Below are 25,098 nucleotides of genomic sequence, written 5' to 3'. Positions count from 1 at the left end.
GGGATCAGTTTGCGCTGGTTTGCGCAGAGCTTCGTCTCTGAGACTCTGAGCAGTTCGCCTGTTTGTGTTTTTCGCTTTCGGTGTAAGGTTTGTTCTATTGCAAAATGGCTTACAACGGTGATAGTACCATGGCAAAACGGCAAAAAACCGACGGTGATGGTGATCCCAACGTAAGTTTTTGTTATTTATGAAAATACATAACCTTACCCTACCATTTCGCTTATTCATGATGATTGAAGAGCATGTTGGGCATGCAAAATGGCTTTGTTCACTCAGGTGTTCGGCACATTATTACAAAATAAATAAAATTTGTTTTCAATTAAATTGAATTATACTGTAAAAACAAAATGTTAAAACGTACTTAAAAACTGAAATACCATTTAATCAAATATCTATTGATCAAATAATAGTATTGTGACTATGTTGGTATCTGTACTTATCACTTACTGACGTAAACAAAACAATGTCGAATGAGAAGGTTCCTAAGAAAGAATAAGAATAATTTGTCAGGTGGTTCGTCAGTACGAATTCATTCTCTACAATAGAACACGGGTTTTATTTTTGTAGTTTACTATTATCGTGAGTCAATATGGAAAAATTATTATTATTAACAGTAAGTTTTACAATTACCTATCATCATACAACTAGACCATAAAGAAATATAACTGTTTTGTTTAAATTTATTATTAATTCTGTAGAAACCAGAAACATACAAAACCTATCCATTATGTTGGTCTTGTTACCATGTTCTAGAAGTAACATGTTGGTGAATTAAGTTATTAACTAACCTGTCACGTATTTATTACTGATTGATGGATTTGCAATTTATTATTCATCCTTTTAAATAAATTCAATTCATTGAAGGAATTGAAATAATTTTGTTTTCGTTTCACAAACAACCTGCATGCTGCTTTTTATATGTGTTAACTTATTAACAATGAATTTTTGTTTACATTATTGTTTAACTCTAAAGCATTTCAGAATTTTGTATTATGACATATACAGATATTAGGCCTAAATTCCAATTTAAAAAATAAATTTAGTAAAAAAAAGTATTTAGATACTTTAATCAAATATTATACTAATAAAGGTATGTCAGCTTTTGTATTAAAATTGTATGTTCTATGTAATTCTGGATATTTTATTCATTTCTAGCCTTGTTTGGCTGTTTTGTATGTCTTCACTAGCCTTGTTGATAATTAGTAAGCCTTTTAATTGCTTCAATCAAATCGTAGAATTACCGTACTGTATTGTATTTGTTGGGCTGGTATCCTTTAACTTTGCTAAGTTATAAAAAAACCAGACTTTATAATGTAGGCCTATGTTGGCCTATAATGTAGGCGAAAAAATCACAATTGTTGAGAGGGCAGTGTTGATGGACAGATATTATCTATAATAATCAACATAAGTTGGATTATGTTTGGTTAACGTTATACTGGGCTCTCAACGTGATCAATAATCTAAAATTTTTAATCTCCTTGATTTGCATACTAATTTATTGTTCATGTGGATAAAACAAGTTGTGTAGATCAACAAACTATTATAACGTTTTGTTGTTGGCAGATTAGGTTATTATCAACTTGTTAATTGATTCTCTTTATTCTACACTGCTAAGCTTATAAAGAAGTTTTTCTGTTAGTAGCATTATTACTAACTTATAAGTAACTTCTATCATTGTTCTAAATAATTTAAAACAATCTCCCATTGTGACAATACAAGTGATAAACTATTGTGATCAAGTGAATTGCAAAGCTTTTTTAAAACACAAAGAAACAGTAGCATATTTAAGCATTTATTTTTTTAATTATTTTTATTAGCGTATGGCTTTGAATGGTGGGGATAGTCTAGTTGATATTTTTTGCCAGTTTTACCCGTATGCCTAGTTGATGATTAATTTAAGCTTAAATTGAATTATGTTTAATACTTACAATTTTTTTTTACAAAGCAACAACTCCCATTAATGTCGAATAGTAGCAAACTATTAGGATATTAATTTAATTAGACATTCAAAATTTAGACATTACACATTTTTTGTTTTATTTTATTATTTATCGAATCTTTGTAGCTATTTAAATGTGAATTTATCAAAAATATCTATTAGTGTTACCAATACCTCTATTTATGTTCTTTCTATCTGAATTATTGATAATCATCAAGTTACTTGATTGAATTATTAGGCGATAGATGTATAAATACATTGAATTTATGTCGAATAGTAAAATGTGTGGGTTTCATTAGTGTTGAGATAATGGTCCCTGTTTGTAGAAACTCATATTTTTAATTCTTATTCTTTGTATATGGTAGTTGATATATTTATAAAAAGCATTACCTCTAAATCATAGTTTTCTCTCAATTTCACACATACTCAAACACTCAGTCTCTCTCACTTAGCCCTTAATAAATTTATTGTTTTTAATTGAGTGTTCGTTAGTGCGACTCAAAAAATGCTACTTTTGTAGATTTGGCAACTTCATCTGAGTCAGCCTCTATGTTTTTTCTTCGCATGGGAAGCTGTAAATTTTTTAACAGAACATAAATTATTTACACGGCTTGTCTTTGCCCGTTTCGAGTCGGAGACTTGTTTTAATTCGAGGAACGAGACGTTCTGGTTTTTTTTTTCATTTATATTTAAAGAATCGTGTCTCATTTGACAAATTGACTTGGTGCAGGCTCCAAATTGTAGATTGCCATGTTTTCAATTTACTTGTGAGATTTTATGATTAATATCACTCTTGTCGTCGTCTGTGATTCATCGGTGTGTGGATGACACCTGCTCTACTTTCAGAAATTGAGGTGTACCACCTTTTCTAAATGAAGTGTTTGACGTTGCTAGGTCTTTCCTGTAATTTGAAAATGTGTTGAAATTGCTGAATAATTTCTTCCACTATTCATCAGCCCCTTTTGATTTGACATTTATTCTGAAAGAATAATCTATAAATTTGCTAAAAGTGATTAACGATGCAAACTTTTTGTACTGACTCTTGAGCAGTTCCTTAATTGATTTTCAGCTATTTTTATTGGCAAGGTTTATGCTCACATGAGTTTGATATCACTTGGTATTCTTGGTGGCATATGTGCGGAATAATTCGACAACGTTCTCAGGATGGACCTCAACCACACGAAATTTATTAGCTATTTAAAGCTTGAAGTTGTTTATCGTTTATTTTTAATTCAACCGTATAGCCTAGCCATGTTCGGAGGAGATAAATATATATAACATTGTTATTTGTGCATCTTACAACATTTGAAAGTGGCGTGGTCAAAGCTTGAATTCTCTTCCACTTGAAACCTTACATGTCGAGAATACAGTAATAGGTTTTGTAAATTAGAATAATAATTATATAAATAAATAATTTTATTTTCATCATAGAGTTCATTTGACATTCATTTTAAGTTTTGGAAACTATATGACCACTTTGACGTATAGATTAATTTTTTGAGTTGAATTCATCACTTTACAGACATTTCAGCGCGACGTCTGTAGCATTCTGTAAACTTTAATATTCCTATTCCTATACTATATAATATAATATTTCATTATAATGATTATTTTTTTTCGTATGTACATTACATTACGTTTGTTTAGCAAACGTCAGTAACAAAACATTCTAAATACTGTATGTTGAGTAGTATCACTTCGTACTTTGAAACAGGCGGCATTTAATGTAATTTGTTTTCTACAGTTTTATTCAAAAACACAATATTGAAGTTTAATTTTGAAAACAACCTGAAATTCTCATCAACGAGATTTTATGATGAACAAAATCCCCAATACTAACACAACCCCTTCAAATCCATTCAAAATTCAGTTCTGTTTCAATTTGAAAACAAAATTTTTCCAAGCGAAAATGTGAACTCGTGAATGGAACTGGTACATAACTGTGATGTCACAGTCATATTAGTTACGATAGTGTTATCTTGCAAGCTTAATACACATTGATATCGAAGCAATGCTACATTCTTGCTCTTAGTTTCCGTGTTTCCATTTTATGAGTACTGTAGCCTATATGAATGAATGCTTTTGGGCTTACTTTTGTAGGACGTTGACGTTCTCTTACCATTCATTTACCATAATTTTTATTGAACAAACAATTTGATTAGCTTTCATTGATTTTTTTCGAGTTTGATGATACATAAATTAGACCTGGTTATGTGCTTGGGTAATGCGAAGGACCCCCCGTTGAGTGGTTTCCGAACACTAGTAGTGATTTTGAAGCTGATAACTGTAAGTTGTTAGTGAAGCTGACCTCATGCAGTCGCCCTTCCTGCAGGAGTACTGAGAGAACGGCGCTTGTTTTATCTGAGAGATTAGACATTACTGCTATGACAACCACTTACTCAAATGCAATAGAATCTCTATTAAAACTCATTTACTGCCAGAAGTTAGTAAACTTTCGAGTTAGGTCTCGAAAGAACCTGATTTTTATTAAATTGCATGCTATTTTGATAATATGTAAATCGTAATGTACAAAACATAGCAAGCATTTCCGTGCTGTGGAGCATTTTGTTGGCCATGGTTAGTGGTTAGTGGTGTTGGACCTAGGTGGGTGGTTGAGGATATTTCTGGTGTATTATGACAGGCGGACAGGCATCATATCGCGCCTTGTTTTTGGAACAGCAGCAGAACTAGGTTTTAGTGTGCAATATCTCAGCCATCTGTACTAGACACGTGATTTTTGGTCGTTGTTGATGTTGGCTGGCTGGCACACCACCTACTAGTAAAGCCCCCTCCCCCTCCCACTTGTGTCACTCATCACTGATGCTGTACGCTTGTAGGTCATAAACCACCATTCTTGTTCTACTTTGAGTTGATTTCCTCATCATCTTCATATGTATATATACTATAGTAATGATATTTTCTGATTAATAACATTAACTAGAAAAAGGTAGTTGATTTTTGACACTATTCTGTCAATTTTAGCTGATGAAGCTACTGAATTTCATCAGCTTTCATCTTCCTTTTTAATTGATTTAAGGTCATATCATTGTTTCCATGATTATCCTAAATTAATCTCCCTTCCTTTCATAGTGTATTACTCAATTCTAAATATCATTTAGATTGTTTCAAGCAATATAATATAAAATAAACTACTAGAATCGGTATAGATTAATTCAGTAGAACAATGAAAATGAATCAACTCCTCTTGACGAATAAATATTAAGGATAAAAAATTCGTAAAGCAAACACATCTGCATCTGGTTTGCATTTTTCAGACGTGTGATATTCTTCAAAGCTTTTGAATCAGCTCTTGAATGCATGACAATAAATTAACATTAAAAATACGCTAGGCCTACATGTTGTGTACAGCTTGAGAACTAACTATAAGCTACAATTACTCTCAGCTACTGTGCTAGATAATAATTAATGTTCCGAGATACTTGTATCTACTATTGAAATATATGTTTCTTGAATGTTCATTAATTCCGGTTTGATAAATTATTTGCACTGAATTTGATTTGATTGGAGTTCCACTGACTCATTGATATGCAGCTCGAAAGACGTTTGATATTCTGACCTTGCCGTGTTATCATTGATTAATAGCAATTTCTCCATGTGATAACGAAAGTGATTTTCTCGGTTTATATTTTTAGACTGGATATTGAATATTAAGCCTATAATTTACAGTACTTTCTACTTGACTTAAATTGAAGTTTACTTTACTAGATCAAGGAAATTCATTAGAGTATGTCAGCTAGTGTGTTCATAAGTATGGCAATGTCATTTGATACTGCTACGCATGTGTCATTTTTATGACCTACTTTAAAAGTATGATCACTTGCTTAATGAAAATTTATATTCTCCTTCGTGCTTCTTTTGTAATTCTATATTCTAGTGAAGTAATTATTCTACTATCTTGGTAATGTTTTCTTAATGATACCCGTATGACATTCCATATACTGTAATAGTAGTAGTTTTCCCTACAGACTTAGTATTACAGTATATGCAAGAGTAATTCGAGTGTTAGTTATTTTCTTGTCGTGTTGCTTTCAAAATCTCGTTCACAATACAAATTGGGCTTTGAAGAAAATGATTTACTTTCTGTAAAGCTATTGAAGTAACTGGAGTATCAGCTATTAGCTCTAGTTACTGTTATCGGATTCGAGCACTTCAGATAGTCATAAAAAGTTTCTACTAGTTTTTACAAACAGCCAATAGTTAAACAGTCAATCTTGAAAGCTTGAGATCAAAACTATCCTTTAGTATTAGCTCCTGTCAAATACGTTTTTCCTATAAAAGTTTAGGTAGGTTTGAAAGTCTCTAAGGTCCTATATTACTCTAGCCATTTTCAATAAAACTTCTTTTATACAACATTGAGTATTAAACGAGTGAGCATTCTATTTATTCCAGTTCCTTTTCTAAGCAAGGATGCATTTGTCTTGTAATATGTTAACTAAACCCCTAAACATGAAAGGCATTAACAAATTGAAGACTAATGCTCCACTAGCTGTAGGTGCCAGTAGCAGCACAAGCCTTCCAAAGTGACAGAGATCTTTTAACTGTTCTAGTGCATGTTTGGCAGTCTGTGGTTAGGGGGGAGGGGTAGCGGATGAGTTTGTTTTGACTTTTGCCGTCGTCAGCGATTATTAACGATTGTTTTCACACGTTTTAAAGCTCGCCGCCGTCGTAGACATTTGATCGATGGCTTTTTGACAGTTTTCAATTAGCATAATAATTTTCGAAAACTACTGGGATTTAGCTTGTCGACTAGTTTTTTCTACGAGTGCTAGTTAAGCCTGACTAAACAAGCTTCTCGGGCGCATCTGGCTAAAGACAGCTAGCATGCCGTCAAGTGGAACTCATGTTTGGGGGACTTTTAAGCTGGCAAAACAGGAAGATTAATATTTGTCCTAAATGTCTGCTGTAGTTGTTCTATTCGGGTGGCCCACTCTCTTGCCAGTAGTTGTATTGTTTAGCTATATTCTAGAAATAATAGTAGTAGTAGTAAAAGCCATATTTTAGTAATAGTAGTTGTAGCTATATTTTCAACCACTAGTAGTATAGCTATATCTCAGCCAATAGCAGTTGAAGACGAATTTTGGTGTACCATTTAGTGCCAACTCGTGCCAATCACCGGCTGCTATCAATGGATGCCAGGCTCCATTCACATTAATTGATTGGATTGGTTATTGCTTCAAAAACGTTTTCGTATCAGTAATGCATAGAGGCCTACATAATTTGTCTGTTGATATTTTATCATGTAAGTAACATCATATTTCTTATGAAAAATTTCCCCATATAAATAATATAAATACAACGTGTGTATGTTTCCCATATTCCCATATAAATCATTTCCCACGTTTCTTCTTTCTTTATAGTGAACCATTCTTGCTACTGTTACTATCTTCCGCTCTCTCTAACACTTTTTCTGTTTCTTCTCGTTTCTCCCAGTTTCACTTGTTGTTCATGAATCCACGTGTTTAGGATCCTCCTGCATAAGTCCTTTTTCTTTGCTCTCCTTCAGTACTTTGTTGCTTTCCTACCGACGTTTCTGTTACCCCATCACTTCTCGATCTTTCTCCTTTTTCTTTTTCAAGTTATCCAACCCTTCTCCTCCCACGTTTGTCTTCTCCACCTCCTGCCTCTATCTTCTACACGTGCTTATCCTCCTCCTCGTCCTCCTCCTCCTTTTATCACTTTTTACTCCGTTCTCTTCTTCTTGTCCTCCTTCTCATTTCCAATTCTCTTGCTGTTCGTTATTGTCCTCCTCTTGAAAGCATTGTTGCGAGTGTATATCGGTGCACTTTTATCACCAAGCGGATTGGCTCCAAGATTTACTTGTATGCTCTCTCACGGGGAATGCAATAAAGCAATATCCTTAATGGATGAAAACGCATGTGATCGACTCCGCTGGCCCCAAACAGCCCAGCCCGACTCACAACAAATTTATAGCTGCACTATATTTCAACGCGCATGAGCAGTGCTCTGCTATTCATTTTCGATCTCTCCTTCTTCTTTTTCTAGGGTATCTACTTGTTTTTCATCTAACATTTTCTCCTCCTTTATTTAATACTTCTGTTGCCCTTCTCCTTTGCTCCTTTCTCTTCTGCCTCCTATTCCATGTTATATTTATTTTCTCTACCTGATTTCTTCTTCATTTCCCACATTTTTCGTTTTGATCTTCTCATCTCTCTATCTATTTATTTTTCTTAGTTATTTTTCTACGATCTCCACTTACTCGATTATAATTTTCCTTATCAATTCTCCCCTTTTGCGCTATTATTTCTGCCTATTTTCATCTATATTAAATTCATATTTTTCCCTCTCACAATTTTCCTGCTACTTCCATACTAGCTATTTCCAATGCTTCTAATAATCTTCATTCCCAGTCATACATGCTCTACTCTTATTCCTCGTGATCCTCTAACTTCTTCTATTAATAGTTTCCTTTAATTCATTCATTTTTCCTTCTCCGTCATTCCTACATCTCACTACACCATAAATCCACGATTCTTCTTTTGCCTCAAACTCCATGAACGATTGCTTTTTATTAATTGCTAACTTCATGATTTTCCATGATCATTCTTAGTAAACCATGTTTTGTTCCTACTTTTCTTCTTCTTCATCTTCCTCCCACTTTTCCTCCTTCTAGCTAATTACTGCCCTCAGGCCTACCTGCTGTTTACGCTATTCATCCTACTACTATTTCAAATTTATGTAATAGTTAGTAATACTGAAGTCTTTATGTTTAAAAATTTTTCATACATATACTTGTAACTTTACTAGAATGAGTAGTCATTTACTCATCGCAGCTCCTGTGTGTGTTAGCTGAAAAATAGGAGTTTGAAAAAAATAAAATTTATAGAGTATCGAGAGAAAGAGAATATTTTTTTAATGTTGGTAGAAAGAACCATACTTTTCTTTTTCTCTTGCTCATGCAAAATCCCTTACAGTGTACACGCGGTGTTTTCCATGGTCACTACAGTATTACATTTGTATATTATACGCCCTACTGGGAGATCTCATCCCCCCTGCAATCATGGAAATGAATTGTTGTCAGATGGCTGGTTTATCGCCGAGCATTTCCTTGGGGAAAAGAGCATCCAGAGTTTTTTTCCATTTTCCATTGTCGAAGTGAAATTGTATTGCCCGTTCGTTATCAATTTAACTGTGTGCAGCACTAAATGAATCATATCGGAAAAATCAGATTTTTTTGTAGTTTATTGTTAGCTGGCCTAGGGGATGCTTATTTCAATCCTATATGATTCTTTTCAACTAGTAATTAGGGTGTTCATTTGATGTCCGAATGTTATCGATTTCAAATATTCAAGTTATTCAAAAGATATGATATGGCGTTTGAAAGTTGAAAGCACCTCATCACAACCTAATGATTTTATTATAATATTTATCCAATTCTATCCTGACCTACCCTGTCCTAATTTATTGGCACATTTTGTTCAACTTTGAAGAATACGTTCATCAGAAAGTAATATAGAAGGTGTTGATACCTTTGGAAGCAGGCTTTTTGTAGGCTAATTAAGATGTTTATCGGCGAAGGAAATTGTATAATTGTGGTCACGAACTACGATGTTGGTAGGCTGCTTGATATTTGTGAATGTGGAAGGAAATACTGGTGGAATCGACCGAATATCCCCTTGTTAGTTGCAGTGCTGTTGTACTGGTAACAGTGGTGACAGTGGGTTGAATTATGAATTATATTTGTGTGTGTGTGTGTGCGAATCGAGGGATGAGTGGGCAAGAGAAAGTGGAGTGAGTGAGAGACAGGATAAGACGACGAACGGGAGAGAAAAGAGAGATAGTGTAGAAGAGGTCGACGGTAAGGGTGACAAAGAGGTTGAGAAGAGAGATAGTGATACAAAGGTTAGATAGACAGAAAGAGAAAGAGTGGTGAGAGAGATGACAAGATGAAATAGACGACAGGAGCTACAGAGAAAGAGAATAAAACTTTGAGGAATAGAGAAAATAGGTTGATATATGGAAAGAGGGAGACGGTGAATGAGATATTGAGAATGGGACTGAGAGAGAGGGAATAAAGGAGGACGGGTGTGGGTGCAGCTTTAATTCAGTTTGTGGGGAAGTAAGTGAGCGTAACCCGGGACTCCCTCACGGGGCTCAGAGTTCCAGATAATCGATCCACAAAATACCTGGATGTAATGAATTTCCATTACTTCTTGTGCTGTTTCCCAACCCCATTCGTAGAAAATAGCTTGCTATTATTTATAGTAAGATTTGTCACGATACGGCTCTTGTCGAAAGTAAGTCATCCACTGCCCGTAAAGCTCAAGTAAGCTGAGAGCGCACCTAATTTAAGCAGCAAGCTGGTGCTTTATGCTTTACTCGCTACTGTTGACAAACTATTTGGATTGTTTTAGTAATGAGATAAGTGCCTACTGGTATCATGTTGATTTTTTCTTTGTCTAAAAAATCTTTAATGTATTAGGCTATCACTCTGGAAGACAATCCAATGCTTTTTTGGTTCAACGACCTACATGTTGAGTGTCATAAATGCTTGAACGGTTGTCATTTCAAACCAGGTGTTCTCTACCCTTCCCAGTGTGTGACCACAGTATTTATTGAAAACAACCTATTTTTTATAACTATCCCTTTCGACTCATGCAAATATCATTTTTCTTAGACAATTATTCATTTAAGATTCCTTATTCTCATTTTATAGTAATCCTAGTTCTTAGTGCAACAGATTTTGAAGAGTATTACAATATTCTTGACTATTATTGACTATATTCTTCACTAAAAGAAATGAAATCGCCACCGATCAAGTATCTATGATGTTGATCTGGTAGATACGATACTTTATGTGTGTACTATACAATAATATCATATTGTGTTTGGTATAATCAACAAAAACATCAAAAGACTATGATGTTTACCTGACAGATTTTACACTTGAGTGATTAACAAAAGTATCATGAGAGTATGATGTGAACATGAATGATTGTAATTCCTCAGCTTTTGAACTTCTGTATACAGTATGATGTACCGTACATGAACGTATAAATAAAATTCAAAATTTCAAATTTATGTGAATAAAAAACAGAACAAGAGAAACTTGTTATTGTAAGATAACTTTTGATTGCTGATTATGTACTTTGGGATCTTTTAGGAGAGGATAGATGGTGTCGAAGATTCCTAGGACAAAGTTGTAGTACCTAGGACAAAGTTGTCTTTTCTAGGAACACCCAACATAACAAAGTTGTGATGTTGACTTCTTGTTGGCTTCTTGTGCTGGTCCTATTCGGGCAGTGCCATGAAACAATGTCTGAGCCACTATTCCAGCGGCGCCAAATGTATATAGTAAATAGCTAAAGCTATGTAGTGGCTGTAAAACAAATGTCTTGACCTAGAATTTGTATCACCGAAAAAAATCTATCCAGGCTCGATTCAGCACACTGCACACAAGTGGGACCCTTACTTTCATTTCATAATGCATCTTGTATGTAATGCGGATTTCATCTAAATTAGGTGACAATATTATTGTATCTTAATGGTAATAAACATTTTGATTAACATAAAAATATATGAGGCTTGCAGAAAAAGTAATAGTTTGAAAAATTATCTTCTTGAGAATAAATAAAACATTGAAACCAAAATATATTGTCTACTTCTTTTAGTAATCTTTTTAGTCATGCACAATGTAAAATGTACATATCATATCTGAATCGACATTTTTTTAAATTTACGTGAAAAATTCGTGATTAGGTTCGAGTGTGATATTTTTGTTTTTTATCCTGTTTCTAACCGTCAAAATTTTAAATTCTCAGTTTTTGTTGTTTTTGGGTGAAAATGAACTAAATTTCATATCGAGCTAACCTTCAAAATTTTCAAATCATTATTCCTGAACCGAGAATCGAGTGACAAAGCAGTGTGTGATTTCATAAACTTAACCTTTGGACAAAATGTAAACATTCTATCAAAATTTTTGGAGAGAAATTGTACAGGCTCAATATCAGCCTAGTTTTTCCTCCAATGCCATAACTATATTATGATAATAGTGTTTTGTACAATGTCATTCACTCACTCACTTATAATAAATTATACCAATTTTCTTCAAACTTCCTTACTTAAGAGATGAGAAATGAGTGAATGGTGAGGGATCTACTCTCTGAAGGGTCTATTCTAAGATGAAATAGATCTCATCAGAAATAGTTTGAAACAAAGGAATGTTGGGTTTGTGATGGAAACAGATAGAAAACAGAATCAGTGTACTGTTCAGTTGCAAAAAAATATGGGCTATACTCACACTAGCGCGACTAAAATCGCAAAGCGACTCGAAACTCAGGCTCTCGGCGACGCAGCATTTCAAATGTTCTCACCAGATAGTATAAAGTAATACAATCTATACATTACATTCTACATTCTGGTTGTCACTCAGACTAGGCGACTCTAGTATCGGCGACTCGCCAAGCGACTTGAGTAGGCCTATCCAGTATCTTCTAAAAAGTGAGGTTATGATTTGAAGTGGAGCAGCATAAACATGAACGAGCTGCCACAACCAATTATTAAGTTTGTTAGGAATGTAGTAAAATTTTCCATATACAATGAATAACTTGAAGAACAAAAAAATATTGATAGAAATTAGTTGATAATTCAATTTTAAATAAGAGTAGCGTTAATAAGCAAGGCATGCGACACAAGTCGTATGATCCGAGAGACTGGAGTCGAACGATTTTAGTCGCGCTCGTGTGATAAGAGCCTTTATACACTCTTGTCTGAAATTCGAAAACTACAGGATTGAATGAAATGTTTGTATTGTAACAACAAGAACTAACACCTTCTTCAGCTGTTCCAAAACAAAAAAGGATTCATTGAATCGTCTAAGCATTAAATCAGGACTTCCTATATACCAGACCTGCGCCTACAAAAAAATGGCCGCCGTAGGTGGTGGCCGGCATTGATATTTTAAACGGGAACTAGGCTCAGGTCTGGTAGTATATAGGAGGTCCTGATTAAATTTAGCAACAAGTTCGTTTAAAATTAAAATGTTTGAAAATTAGTTCAGCAATTTTACCTATTATTCATCCAGTAAGCATTTCATTCCAGTCACCTATTCTGGTCTAACGCTTCAGTTGCTGATTCTCATGTTTTCCACTGAAACATGTCAGCAGTTTTCCTTTCTCACTTTTCATACATGTAACGTTTGGAAAAGCGTTCAGTTGTAGGTGTTGATTGACAGTGACAGTGCTGCACTCTTTTATTTCATCTTGGAACTACTCGTGCAGGTTGAGTTGGTGTTTTAGTGGATGCATATTCTGCTATGTATTATGGGTTCCGTGTCAGGCTGGTTGTGAGCTGTGAGTTGTGAAGCGTCTATCTTGTAAGGTTTCTCTACTTTTCTCGTTTTTTGTGTCAGTAGTGTAGAGAGTTGTGGTTGAGGTGTGTTGATGTGGGTTCGTGTTTACAGTTTTGTTTAAAGTTTGGAACGTGGGAATTTAATTATGGTAATTGGTTTCTGTGTCTTAATTTTTCAAGTGAACTATTCCATTTGTTGGAGGTAGATCCGAATACGATTAGTATGTTTTAAATTTACTTCCATACCATAATGCAATTGACAAATACAAATAATGTAAATCACATTATACGACCAAGATAATGACTATTAGTTTTGAAATGTCAATGTAGAATAATCAACTAGCATGTATACTAATAGTATAGTATATACTTTCCTATACTCACCTGTAGTCTATACTATTAACTGCCTCTTCAGATTATACACGTGTATACTACGATTGAGTTAACCTCTTTTCACACCAGCAGAAGAATGTTTTTTTTTTTAATTTTTGTTAGGTTGTTGGTAATTAGGTTATTGGAATTTTTGTAACTTATTATTTACATTTATTTTGCATTCATTTTGTCTAGTTATTGTATATTCATTTAGTACAAAATTAATTTTTTTTCTGTCGATTGACTTCATTCATTATCATAATAATTTTGTTCTTGAAAAGTTATTCAACTAAGCAGCTTAATTTTTCTTCTCAATCACTGAATCAATAATAACAATAATACCCTGCTTATTTAAGGTCAGTCTATTTGTCAGCAGTCCATTATTGGTTGAATTGTAGCTGTTATTACGTCACCTGGATTACAACGTTTTTATCGATCCGTCCAACCGTTGATTAGATGATAAGCTAGTCTATCTAGCCACCTTCTAGTTAATTTATGCGGCACTATTCACTTGCGTCGTGGAATTATTAAACTGTTACCTACTTAGTAAAATCGGTTGCACCTTGAGTTCCTATCAGTAAGTTGGTATGATTAGTAAAACGCCGACTAATTTTTACCAAAGTAGAGGCATCTGAATAAATTATGAAGCTATTAAAGAGTATTAGGTGCCTGTTTCATAGAATTTACAAAGATTCGTAATCGGAAAAAAATTTCCCTGAAATTAGACATATACTTGAAGAGCTATGTGATAATTTTATATATTCAGTGTCCAGGAGGCTTTTTTCCTATTGAGTCTCTCTTTCCTATATTACTAATAAAATATTCCTAATACGGTATTGAAAAAGGCTAAAAAGGTTCACTAGGCATGGAAATAGTATGATAAGCTACGTGATAATTTTGGCTCCAGTGTGCCTTACATTTTCCAGTATAGGACAGAACATTTACTTTTCTATAGGCCTAAAGCATGTTGATGACTGATTTCAAAAAAGGTGGTTACTAGCTTCATGGCATGATAGTTGTTTTTTTATTGCAGTGTATTTTACAACGTTGTTTGAAGTAGATTTCTAAAATTTAAGTCGAGATTACTATTTGGTTTGTTTTTTCAAGTGTCTAGAGAATTTCAATTTTCACTTGAAATAATCATCTCTTACATTTGTTTCAGAATCATGCGGAATCGTTCAACAGCATAAACGAGCCAAAAAGAAAACGGTGAGGCATTTTTCTTTTTTCTCTGTATATTAATTTTTTTATTGAAATTTTCTCATTTGTTGTTTCAACGATCCATAAACGAAACCAATAATATAGTGTTTACGTTTGTAAACAAATTGAAAAAATCTTTTTCATAGAACACCCAATGATTTAATTGGATTTGTGTAACTGAACTTATAAAACTAATTAAAGTAAGTAACTAATTAAAATTATTAACTGGTAATAATAGTTTTATCCTATTTGAGTTATAGGCCTGCACTTATGAACTGAAATTGAAATATGAAAAACTTGGTTATTTTTGGTTTAATCCTTAATCTATGTTACTTATGAAAAGTAGAACACAAAAATTAAACTGAGAAGCTCTACTGAAATCTGAATAGGTTAAAAGCTACTCCTCCCTCCAAAGTACTCTTTTCGACCACAGTTACTATTCTTTTGATGTGACAGCAATAATTAAAAGCAATGTGAACTCATACATTATCCAATGGAAGCTATTCATGAATGCTTAAATTTTCCGATCACAACACTTAGTTGTAATATCTGCCTAACAGGCTTCACTGTGTGCCTAATTTTTCAATTTTCTCCGAAAACTATAATACAAAATAGATATGAGAGTTATAAAAAAGAGATAAAATAAGATTTCAATATTAATATAATTTTTTTATTAGAATAGAGTAAGAAACTACTCGCTCTTCAGCTTTTGTTATATAAGAAACGTTCAGGAATTTGGACATATTGTAATCTGGGCTAGTTGGCTATCTATTTATAAAGATATTATTTTTTTAAAGCATAGCCCGCATCTCATCTCCAGCATCCAATAGATTTCCAGCTCTGGTTTAAAGCAGCACTTAACCTAGAAAAATTCTGTATTTTCGATCTTCAAATTACTTGTGTGGTTGTAAAAGTAGTTCGAGAACTAAACATACTCTGCAATAGATTGTTTGGCAGCCATTTCCCGGCAGGTGAATATCTGTGCACAGAATATCTAGTGCACGGCTGTAAAAAACTAGTGCTTGTGTGTCTGTGAAAATGGGCCACTGTTTTGAAATGGTTCAAATGTTTGTTGCGGTTGTAGTAGATTGGTTACAGTTCATTTGGGGTCCAGCGGATTGTGGAGGGGGTTCAAAAGGGGCCATGTTGGAACAGGGTGGTCTCCGCCAGGGAATATCACCGAACTAATGTGCTAATTTCACTTGACGCTATTTACGTGAATGGCATTCTCAAATACTAGTGCTTTCAATGGCATTTGTGGGTGTGCTTTCTGCTATCTTTCCATATTATGTTAGACTACTATTTAATGTATTTGATTGGTGAAAATGTACATCTCCCAAATACCTTTATAGTTTGAAGTTTACAGTAGAGCCGTTTTCAATAAATTTGAAATTTACAATTCATTCACAATAGAAAAAAATCCTACTATTTCTTAGTTCAGGTGAAATTATTCCGCTTTTAGCTCTTTTCACTTGAATATTGATGGAAAGACTGAAGAGATTTTGCTTGACCAAAATATGTGTAGGAGTTAGGCCGCCGACTTGATATCAATCTACCTTGGTATGAAGTAGTGTCAGTAATACCCCATCTTTAATCTTTTTCATGAATCCATGTACTTATATATACTTATTCTTCAAATGGTACTTGAAGAATCTTTTGAATGGATACCGTATTTATTTACATATTATGATGTTAGTACGATAAAAGATTGTAATAAGTTATAAACGTCATTCATGATGAGCAATCTGGTTGACTTCATTATAGCCACAAGGTAAAAGGTTGACTGTTTTTATACGCCCTGCCTACCATGCTTTCATCACTTCCAACAAGTCCCTGCTCTTAATCATCCTTCTTTTATTAACTCTTACATCTTAACTACCTATGAATGATCATAACGTTATACTTTTCTAAGTTATTCTACCAATAGGGCCCTAAATAGTAAAATAAACTACTAACTGCTATGCAATATCTGCAGTCTAAAGAGAAAAACCAAAAAATCTTTTTTTCGCCGTCACTTCCTTCTCCCTCAAACCGCTAAAATTTGACTGTAACATTGCTGCTCACTTATGGTGTTAAGGACATTCCTCGCTGCTAAACAAACCTCACCTCACAACCAATGTAGAGCTGCTACAGTTGAAGCTGCCGTCTCCAGTTGTCACAAGCAACCTATCAAATGGATTTGTCGGATTGTGTTTGCCGTTTGGTAATGATGTTACCGTGAACCCTCTGCACTCCATCTAGGCTTATCCTAGCAACAATGAATGATATCAACAACATAAGACGTATGTGGGTGTGGGTTTTACGGTGGGCTGAGCACAGAGCAAGTAGCAAACTTAGTGTCGTTGTTGTTTCTCTGTAAGTGTAGTCATGTTGTTCCTCTCTGTTTGTGTGATGTGTTCTGTATTTGTGTATGTGAATTTCTGAAAGGTCTCATATGGATGATGGCTGTAGTATGTGTTGTGCAGTGTTTGTGTGTGTTGAGTGGCTGCCTCTCTCAATCTGATGGATGCTCTCTTGTAGATGCACACGCTCACTCACTGCAAATGTGATCTGCTCTGTTGCTCACCTAGGCGTTAACTTCTTGTCTACCGTTGCGTCTCCAGTGAACTCTCTCAACACTGGAGAGGTCATGAGTGCTAGAGAGAGAGAGGAGTGAGTGTCAGAGAAATTTTTGGTTGTAAAGGTGTTCCTAATAAAATGTGGCCTCAGTAACATCTCGATATTCTTTTACCTGAAATAACAAAGAGTTTTTTCTAGAAAAAATAGAAGCATTACTCCCTAGTTATCCCGCGATCCGCTTCAATTTTGTTTTTCAATTTGGATCTATCATAATGTGAATATAATGTGATATTTTTTTCCAAAATATCTTTTTTGTTACAATATAATCAGTCTCTATTAAATCACATACCTTCATTACCACAAAGAGATAAATTTCATCAACTTGTTGAACATATTATCTTCAAAAATACGAGTCTATAGTATCATTCAATTCCTTGCCAAAATTATTTTATAGTATTGAAACGGCTTGAAGTTGAATCCTCGAAAAAATATTTCATGTAACGACACCGTCAACTTTAGAAATTATCAATGTTGTAGCAACCGAGACTTGTTTCTCTATTCTCCAATAAATAAGTGATTGTGGCAACTTCAATTCGTTTTAATCATACTCAGTATCCAACACAATATCAGGTTTACCACTAGAAAGTGAGATGATAATGAACACATCAGATTGTTCAAAAATCGAAGAAAGTATATAGTATCATACATACAATACCTTACTGAAATGACAATAGACCCATTCGATTGTTCAAGAAATCGATGAAACGAGTTTGTGATTAGCCAGCCCAGTGATCAAACGATCACAAGTTTGCGGTTGTGTAATTTAGGAGGGAGACGAAATGCAAAGCACACAGAAAAGCTCAGACCATTTATAGGAAAAGCTTATCTACATTCCCGTTTCTCTATATAGATGTACACATTAAATATATCTACAATCCCTTTCCACCGAGCGACCTCTCATTGTTATTACACCACTAGCGCCCGCCAAGTCAAACTCTTTACTTAACCCACCTCTCGACCCACCCTCGCACTCGCACCCCCTACCACCGCCACACCACACTAACAAGACAAAGCCCATCTCTATCCTGGCTAATAAAAGTTTCAATCTGTCGATAACAGTGTAGAGTAGGGCTTATTTATAGGTGTGGCCTGGGTGCTAGCTGCTAGGTCAAAGCCGTTGTTTCAACTGTTTCCTACTATGTGTTCTAAAGGTGCACGTTAATTCAACCAAGATCTGGCTGATTAACGGTTTCATGTTGTTCAACGAGTCAACTTATTCGTTTATTTATACTACTTGGTTATGTAATTTTTGTATTTTAATGCGTTATTTATTATGCTGTTCTCTTTTTCTTGTAGATGTTTATTTTCCATTTTTTATTCATTAATAATTGGGGAACTGTGGTACGAAATAGGGGAGAGATTGTAAGCTCTTTCATCTAGTTACCCATGTACTATCAAACAGGAAAGCCTTCAATCCTTATAAGTGGAAGAATACAGATATCAGTAAGGGTAAGAAGGATAGGATGAGGGTTTACCCGAAGGTTTTATTCGAGTATATCGTTTTTCGGGGTAATAATAGGATTGAATTCCTGGTTCCCTCAAATATCTATTTTTTCACAGTTAACTGTCCTTACTGAAGCACAGTAACAATATACTGTATGACCACATGAACTTGAGGCTCGTGAATATTAGAAAGAGTGAACCTTCTTCTTCAAGTGGGTTCCTAACCAACGAGTTGCAATTTAGAAACTGACGGTGTGTGTCAAGCAGAGCAATCTTCATGCAGGATCTGCACTCACTATTACTATTAATTTACTATCACTATTCACTAACAAAAACTAGCTTAGCTTTCAAACTAGCTTTAGTTTTGCTTTAGAAATTAGATTTTGTAGGCTAGCTGTTATCAAGCAGTCACTTTTCCACCCTTACTGTAGTACATCGGATACGTCTCTCATCGAATCCAAGTTATTAGATTAGCTTACACTCCAAGCAGTTTCAACTTCTTCCCTGGTAGTATTGTAACCTGCATAACAAAAGATAAGAAATTCATGTTTTTGATATTTCTAAAGATATTCAATAAGATGTGCTCATCTATTCAATGGATGATATCCTATAAGATGCACTTCAACAAATAATTTCTCCAATGTTTCTATCAATTTTTCAACCACTTAATGTTCATTCTGTTAACAGTTTCGTTCCGTTGATACTAGGACAGGTGAACTACTCATCACTAGTTTTCAACGCCTTGCTACCTTTCTACTCGTACTAGATGTATATCTGTACATTCATTTGAACATAGAACAACCTGTGACAATCGATCGGTGCGACTATTTCCATTTCCTGCAGTACTCGACTATAACTATAGTTACCTTAACTTTATAGCTAAGTACAGTGTAGGCTATGTAGCACTATAGAACCGTGTGATGACAGAGTAGAATCCAATCTCCCATTATTGGAATTATATCAGAGATCGATTCAAGCACCTTTTCAAATGTTATGTGCTAACACCTTCTAGACTGGAAATCCAATATTATTATTATTATTATAGTTGCAGTAGAAGGATGATCAATAGTTTTTATTTTCATTTGTTCACATCCCTTTACAGATTATGGAGTATGAATTTTATTCAAATTCAATTAGGCAATTGAAAAAATAATTACAAAATATTTAATAATTCATCACTTTAACCAAAAAGTGTGTCACAATTATTTGTCTCTTTTTGTTCTTAAGTCAGCTTCCAGGCTTCACATTGGTTATTCTTGTACAATTTCAGTCGGCAATTATTGTTCGGTTAATCTTAGTTTCCTGAATCGACTCTTCCCATTTACTTTCACTTATTCTACACCGTCTTGCATATGTTTGTGTAATATATTTGAATAAGATATTGATCAATACGTAAATTTGATTGTTTGTTTTGCCCTATCCTTCACCTTGACGTCAAGGCAAATATGGTATTGGTGTTTTGTACTACCTAGTAAATATCTCGTAGTATCTTGATTGCAGTGAGCGATCGGCAAATGACAATCATTAAGACCTTGTGTCTTCTAACCGAGATTTCGGCTTCGTCCGAGGAAATTGCTTATGAATATTTAAAACTATCATGAGCTCTGGATTCCCCTTGGGAAATGAATAGCAGAACTTGCAACAACCCTTTTGTTTCCCCTACACCCTCTCTCTACCAGCCCCCTCTCACTTATGCGCCCATTCACACTTACTCTGATTGCGAAACCCGTTCTTTGTGTGCCTTTTGTCTTTGGTTTGTGCAGAGAGTCATTTTGATTGGGACTTATGTGGATTTTGTGCTTCTTCTAGTAGTGTTCAGTGTTAAATTGAGTTTCTTATACTGTGTTGAAGTGATGGTTTAAGTTATTAATTTGTATTCAAAACTCTTACTCAGGATCTATACTAACTCCGAACTCCCCACCAATATTCTAAGTCTAAGGCGCATTGTTCCTAGCCTCCTAGGTATGAAACATATGAATATTATTTTCAAACTGCCTGAAAGTTCTTATTCCCTCACACAGCCGCCATTTTTATTTTTCTACTTACCATTTCTTTTTCTAAATAATGACAGAACATTTTTTTCTTTTAATGACTGAAACTGTGCACAAGCATTTATGACGATTAGACAGAGCTACAAAAATTATGACAATTTCTCAAACTCGTAGAACCCAATGGCGGTAGTTTAAAATTGTATTTCTTAACACGTTGGCTGCCGGTGGGAATTTAGCAAATATCCCTAGAGGCCGAGCCATTTCACTACACTGCCTCATGGTCGCGACATTGTCAATACACGTATAAATAAAACTACAGGAAACTGATCACACTCAGCAAAACAAGAAAGGTATACATTTTATTCTGTTTTCATTTTTGCATCCATTTATTAAACATTTATGTTATTGACAAATTTGCATACCTTGGACAATATGAAAATTATATCTAGATTTGTTTCGTACCCAGGAACAATGCCATAGAATATTGATTAGGAGTTGGGAAACACTCTGTGTAGCATAGATGTCTAGATATTCTTATTAGGCTGGCCACTAACGGTGAACATGTTTATCATGCATGTGGCCAGCCTAAAGGTGCGATTTCGTTTGTGCGTAAACTTCCGCAGTCGACGACGACAAGCATTGTTGACATTCATATTGTACAAATTTCAAGTGTGCTAAAACAGTTGATCAAATAACTTTTCATTATTCAAGAATCAAAAAATTTCTAACAATATCAACATATTGCCATTAAAAAGTATAGAAAAGTGTAAACTCAACCTCCCCCATTAAAACATAAATGAACATAATCGTTTAGGATATTTAGACAAGTTGAAATAGGCTGTACCCAATCTGAGATCCTCACCCTGTCGCACAAACGCATTTACGCACAAACGAAAACCCAGCTTTATAATATCTAGAGACCTATAGTATACAGGACTCCCGACTTTCCCTAAACTCCCTACCAATATTCTACATGCATGTTTATCATGCACACACACACACACACACACACACACACACACACACACACCACACACACACACACACACAATTTCATCATGCATGCTTTGTCATCAGCGAGAGGCTTTGCTTCAATCTGTAATGTAGAATTATTTTCTTCTCAATGTACAAAATTTTCTTCACATATTTGACTTTCAATAAATGAATATAATCTGATTGATACAAATGTTGTATGCAGATTAATTTTTTTTACTTATTCGCAAAATTATTTAATTAAGTTGGTTAAAAACAATGTAATAGTCTAGGTCTAGCGTCTAGAGTGAAACTGAACTGAGTATCACGTCTTTAAGCTCCTCAGACGGACTTGGAGTCTTGCCAACTAAGATAGTTGAGTCAGATTTTAATTTATACGACAATTTTCACTTTACTTTGATTGGAGTTTTTAAATACAACAACGAATGTTGTGCATCTATTTCCTTCAGGGTTTTTAACGTGATATTTAAGGAGTTTTATGTTTGAATTGTTCTATGTGTGTGAATCAATGCTCTTCAGTGCTATTCAATGCAAGTCTAATCAATATCATTAAAAGACAGATACACGTTTTTGTCAAAAATGATTTTTCAGTCTTATAATATCGGGTGAAAAAAGGACTTTAAAACAACACCAAAACCAGCTGTGTACCTTGTTTAATAAGATTTATATGAATTTTCAAAGTTGTCAAGTCCTTTTTAAATCACCCGGTAATTTAACCCAAAAGCTCCTCTGTTTTAATGCATTAGATTATGTTTTCCTGGATGATGTCAAAACTCTTTACCTATATTATAATATTACCTATATGAATAAAGGTAAGAGTTATAGTGAATGATAATGAACGCAACCTTAACTACATTTTAATAACTAAGGGTTTGTAGGATCCTAAAGTCGTTTTCTTCAACAGTAAACCCGATAAATTCTTTTTAAACAAACATCTGAATTCCATAATTTGTTATTTTTTTGTTTAAGAGTGATTTGCAAATAAGTGTAACTGAAGAAATATAGAATATGGAAAACCTACATTTTAGACGTTTGTAATCTAAATTGGAAAAGTAGCAGATTTGAGCGAATGCCTTTTGTGCTTCTTATGAAGTATTATTGTGCAAAATGAAATTAATAGATAATCATTGTAATAATATAAAATAATAACTTAGTGGATACATTGCTTTTTACTGTTGGTAATTTCAAATTTTTTTAACTTGTAGAGCTAGTGTATACATTACTTTTTACTGTTGGTAATTTAAAACATTTTCAACTTGGTCGATTTTCAATGATTTGGTTGATCGATACCAATTTTTCCAGTGATAAGATAAGATCAGATCGTTGCCATGCATCATCCCACGAACTTTGAAAAGATAGTATCATTTTTCAAACGCCGAACTTTAAGGTTAAGCCTCGACTCTCTGAGAGACTTTTACATGTTCGTACCCTTGCTATGAATACGGAATGAGCCCCCCCCCCTTCACCAATCATAAAAACCGCTACCCTCCCCTGCCTCCCGCCTTGACAATATTCGACCCTGCACATATTTTGGTCGCCAATCCTGTAATAGCTTATATGGCTCGTTACTTTTAGGAGCGATAGCTAGTGAATACTTTCACGTAATCTTTGAAGGGACGATTTTATTAAACTTTTATGTTTGCTTTAAGCTTAGTTTATGATGAACTAAACTTTACATGCTATTCTTGAATTAATGAAACTTTTGTAGATTATTAGAATAGTTCATATTAGACTAGTTTCGATACAATGGTTTCATGTTTTTGAGTACTGTTCCCAAATTCTAGTCCTATAATAATGTATGACAGTATGTGTTATTGGTCTTCATTCATTGATACAGGTTCAAGATGATACCATTATCGGGAGAGAAACAACAGACTCAATCCAAAATTGTGTCCCTCTAGAATGTTGATGTTTTACTTGTTCGGTCTAACCAAAAATAGAAAAGTGTCCACTTTTCACAATTTAAAGGATCTTTTACGAATTCAACCTACTTGAGTTTAAATTTCAACCCAGCGTTAATGTTCCTACTTTTTGGTCCATGTAGATATCAACAATATTCGTTAATAAGATGTCAGAAATATCGGAAATTTAGCTTCTGCGGTGTGTTCTTATTTCTAGAGTGGCATTCACATTCTTATCGTTGCAAGCAAGGCGAGGTTTAAGTTCGTTTAACAAACCAACTGGAAAATCTAATCTTCAAAAGATTCGTTCCTGTTTGACGTTGAACCGAGCTTTACTTACTGTATCTCTTTCTCTTTTCTCTCTCTTACTCACACACACCACACACTTTCTGTTTCTCTCTTCTCTTCGCTCCCTCTGATCAATGTATATCTCCTTCTCTCGTAATAATTCGAAATCTTCATTGTTAGGAATCTCATTGAATGTTGTAACTTTAACAGCTCCACTCTCACTCAGTAAGTACTCATCTGAGTATTATTTATTAATATTGAACTCAGTTATGCCTGGAGCGGCCGAGCAGTAGCACTTGCTATTTTAATTATTATTATCGCTCTCCTCCTCGCCAAAGCCAAATACTGCTATTATAGAGTAGATTGCCTAGTACAGTGAAGTTATGGCACTTATTGTTTTATAGGAAAGTCCTGCCTGAGCTAAGGTTGATGTGATAAAGTTAACAGGTTACTGCTAAATTACCGACGAGTAGTAATGTGTGGTGGGTGATATGGTATGGTGAGTACACTGAGATAATTGAAGAAAGCACTTGCTCTTAACAACTAACGACTAGCAAGTCTACCAGAGGATTTATCAGTTAAAAGTCGTTAGGTTGGTAGTGTTTTAGGTTCATTGCTCCAAAATAACTACTCTTTCAAGTGGAAAATTCACTGATTTTGTATAATAATATAAATACAAATTGTGTTCAGTTTCTTTTTTGATTGTAATAGCGTATAGCGTTTATCTTTACAAAAACAGAGCCTTTAAAACATGTTAATGTTCAGTATTGGAGCATGGTCCTGTTCACCAATCAGAAATGAGTATTGTTAGTTAACAAATTAGATATTATCCTTGGAAATCATCCTTGAATTTAATTTCATTTACAAATTATTGTAGTAATTCACCGGAGACTAAAATATTTTTCATCCTCTACTTGGATTATTCAAACGTTTGATTATCTGTTTATTTAAATGCTTGATAATGAGAGAAAATCGAGAATTACTCTACCACCACCTTCCACCCCCTTGATTTAATAAACCTTGG

General features: G+C 34.3%; 1 protein-coding gene across 3 annotated transcripts in view; it reads left to right on the top strand.

Annotated features, from left to right (window-relative positions):
* The first annotated feature begins 13 nt into the window (after nt 1–13).
* Nucleotides 14–25,098, top strand: part of LOC111052626 (heterogeneous nuclear ribonucleoprotein L) — a 366,361-nt gene continuing 341,276 nt past the window's right edge. For 2 of the 3 annotated variants that reach the window (XM_039423566.1, XM_039423567.1), the window contains exons 1-2: nt 14–170; nt 14,802–14,848. In XM_039423566.1, the coding sequence (XP_039279500.1) occupies nt 105–170; nt 14,802–14,848 (113 nt within the window). In that variant the 5' untranslated portion in view covers nt 14–104. Of the gene's footprint in view, nt 171–478; nt 614–14,801; nt 14,849–25,098 lie in introns of those variants that run through there. The other variant, XM_039423568.1, reaches the window with a different exon arrangement.

The sequence above is a fragment of the Nilaparvata lugens genome, chromosome 3 (genome assembly GCF_014356525.2).
Source record: "Nilaparvata lugens isolate BPH chromosome 3, ASM1435652v1, whole genome shotgun sequence".
In the NCBI taxonomy this organism is placed as follows: domain Eukaryota; kingdom Metazoa; phylum Arthropoda; class Insecta; order Hemiptera; family Delphacidae; genus Nilaparvata; species Nilaparvata lugens.
This window is presented reverse-complemented; position numbering and strand designations above follow the sequence as displayed.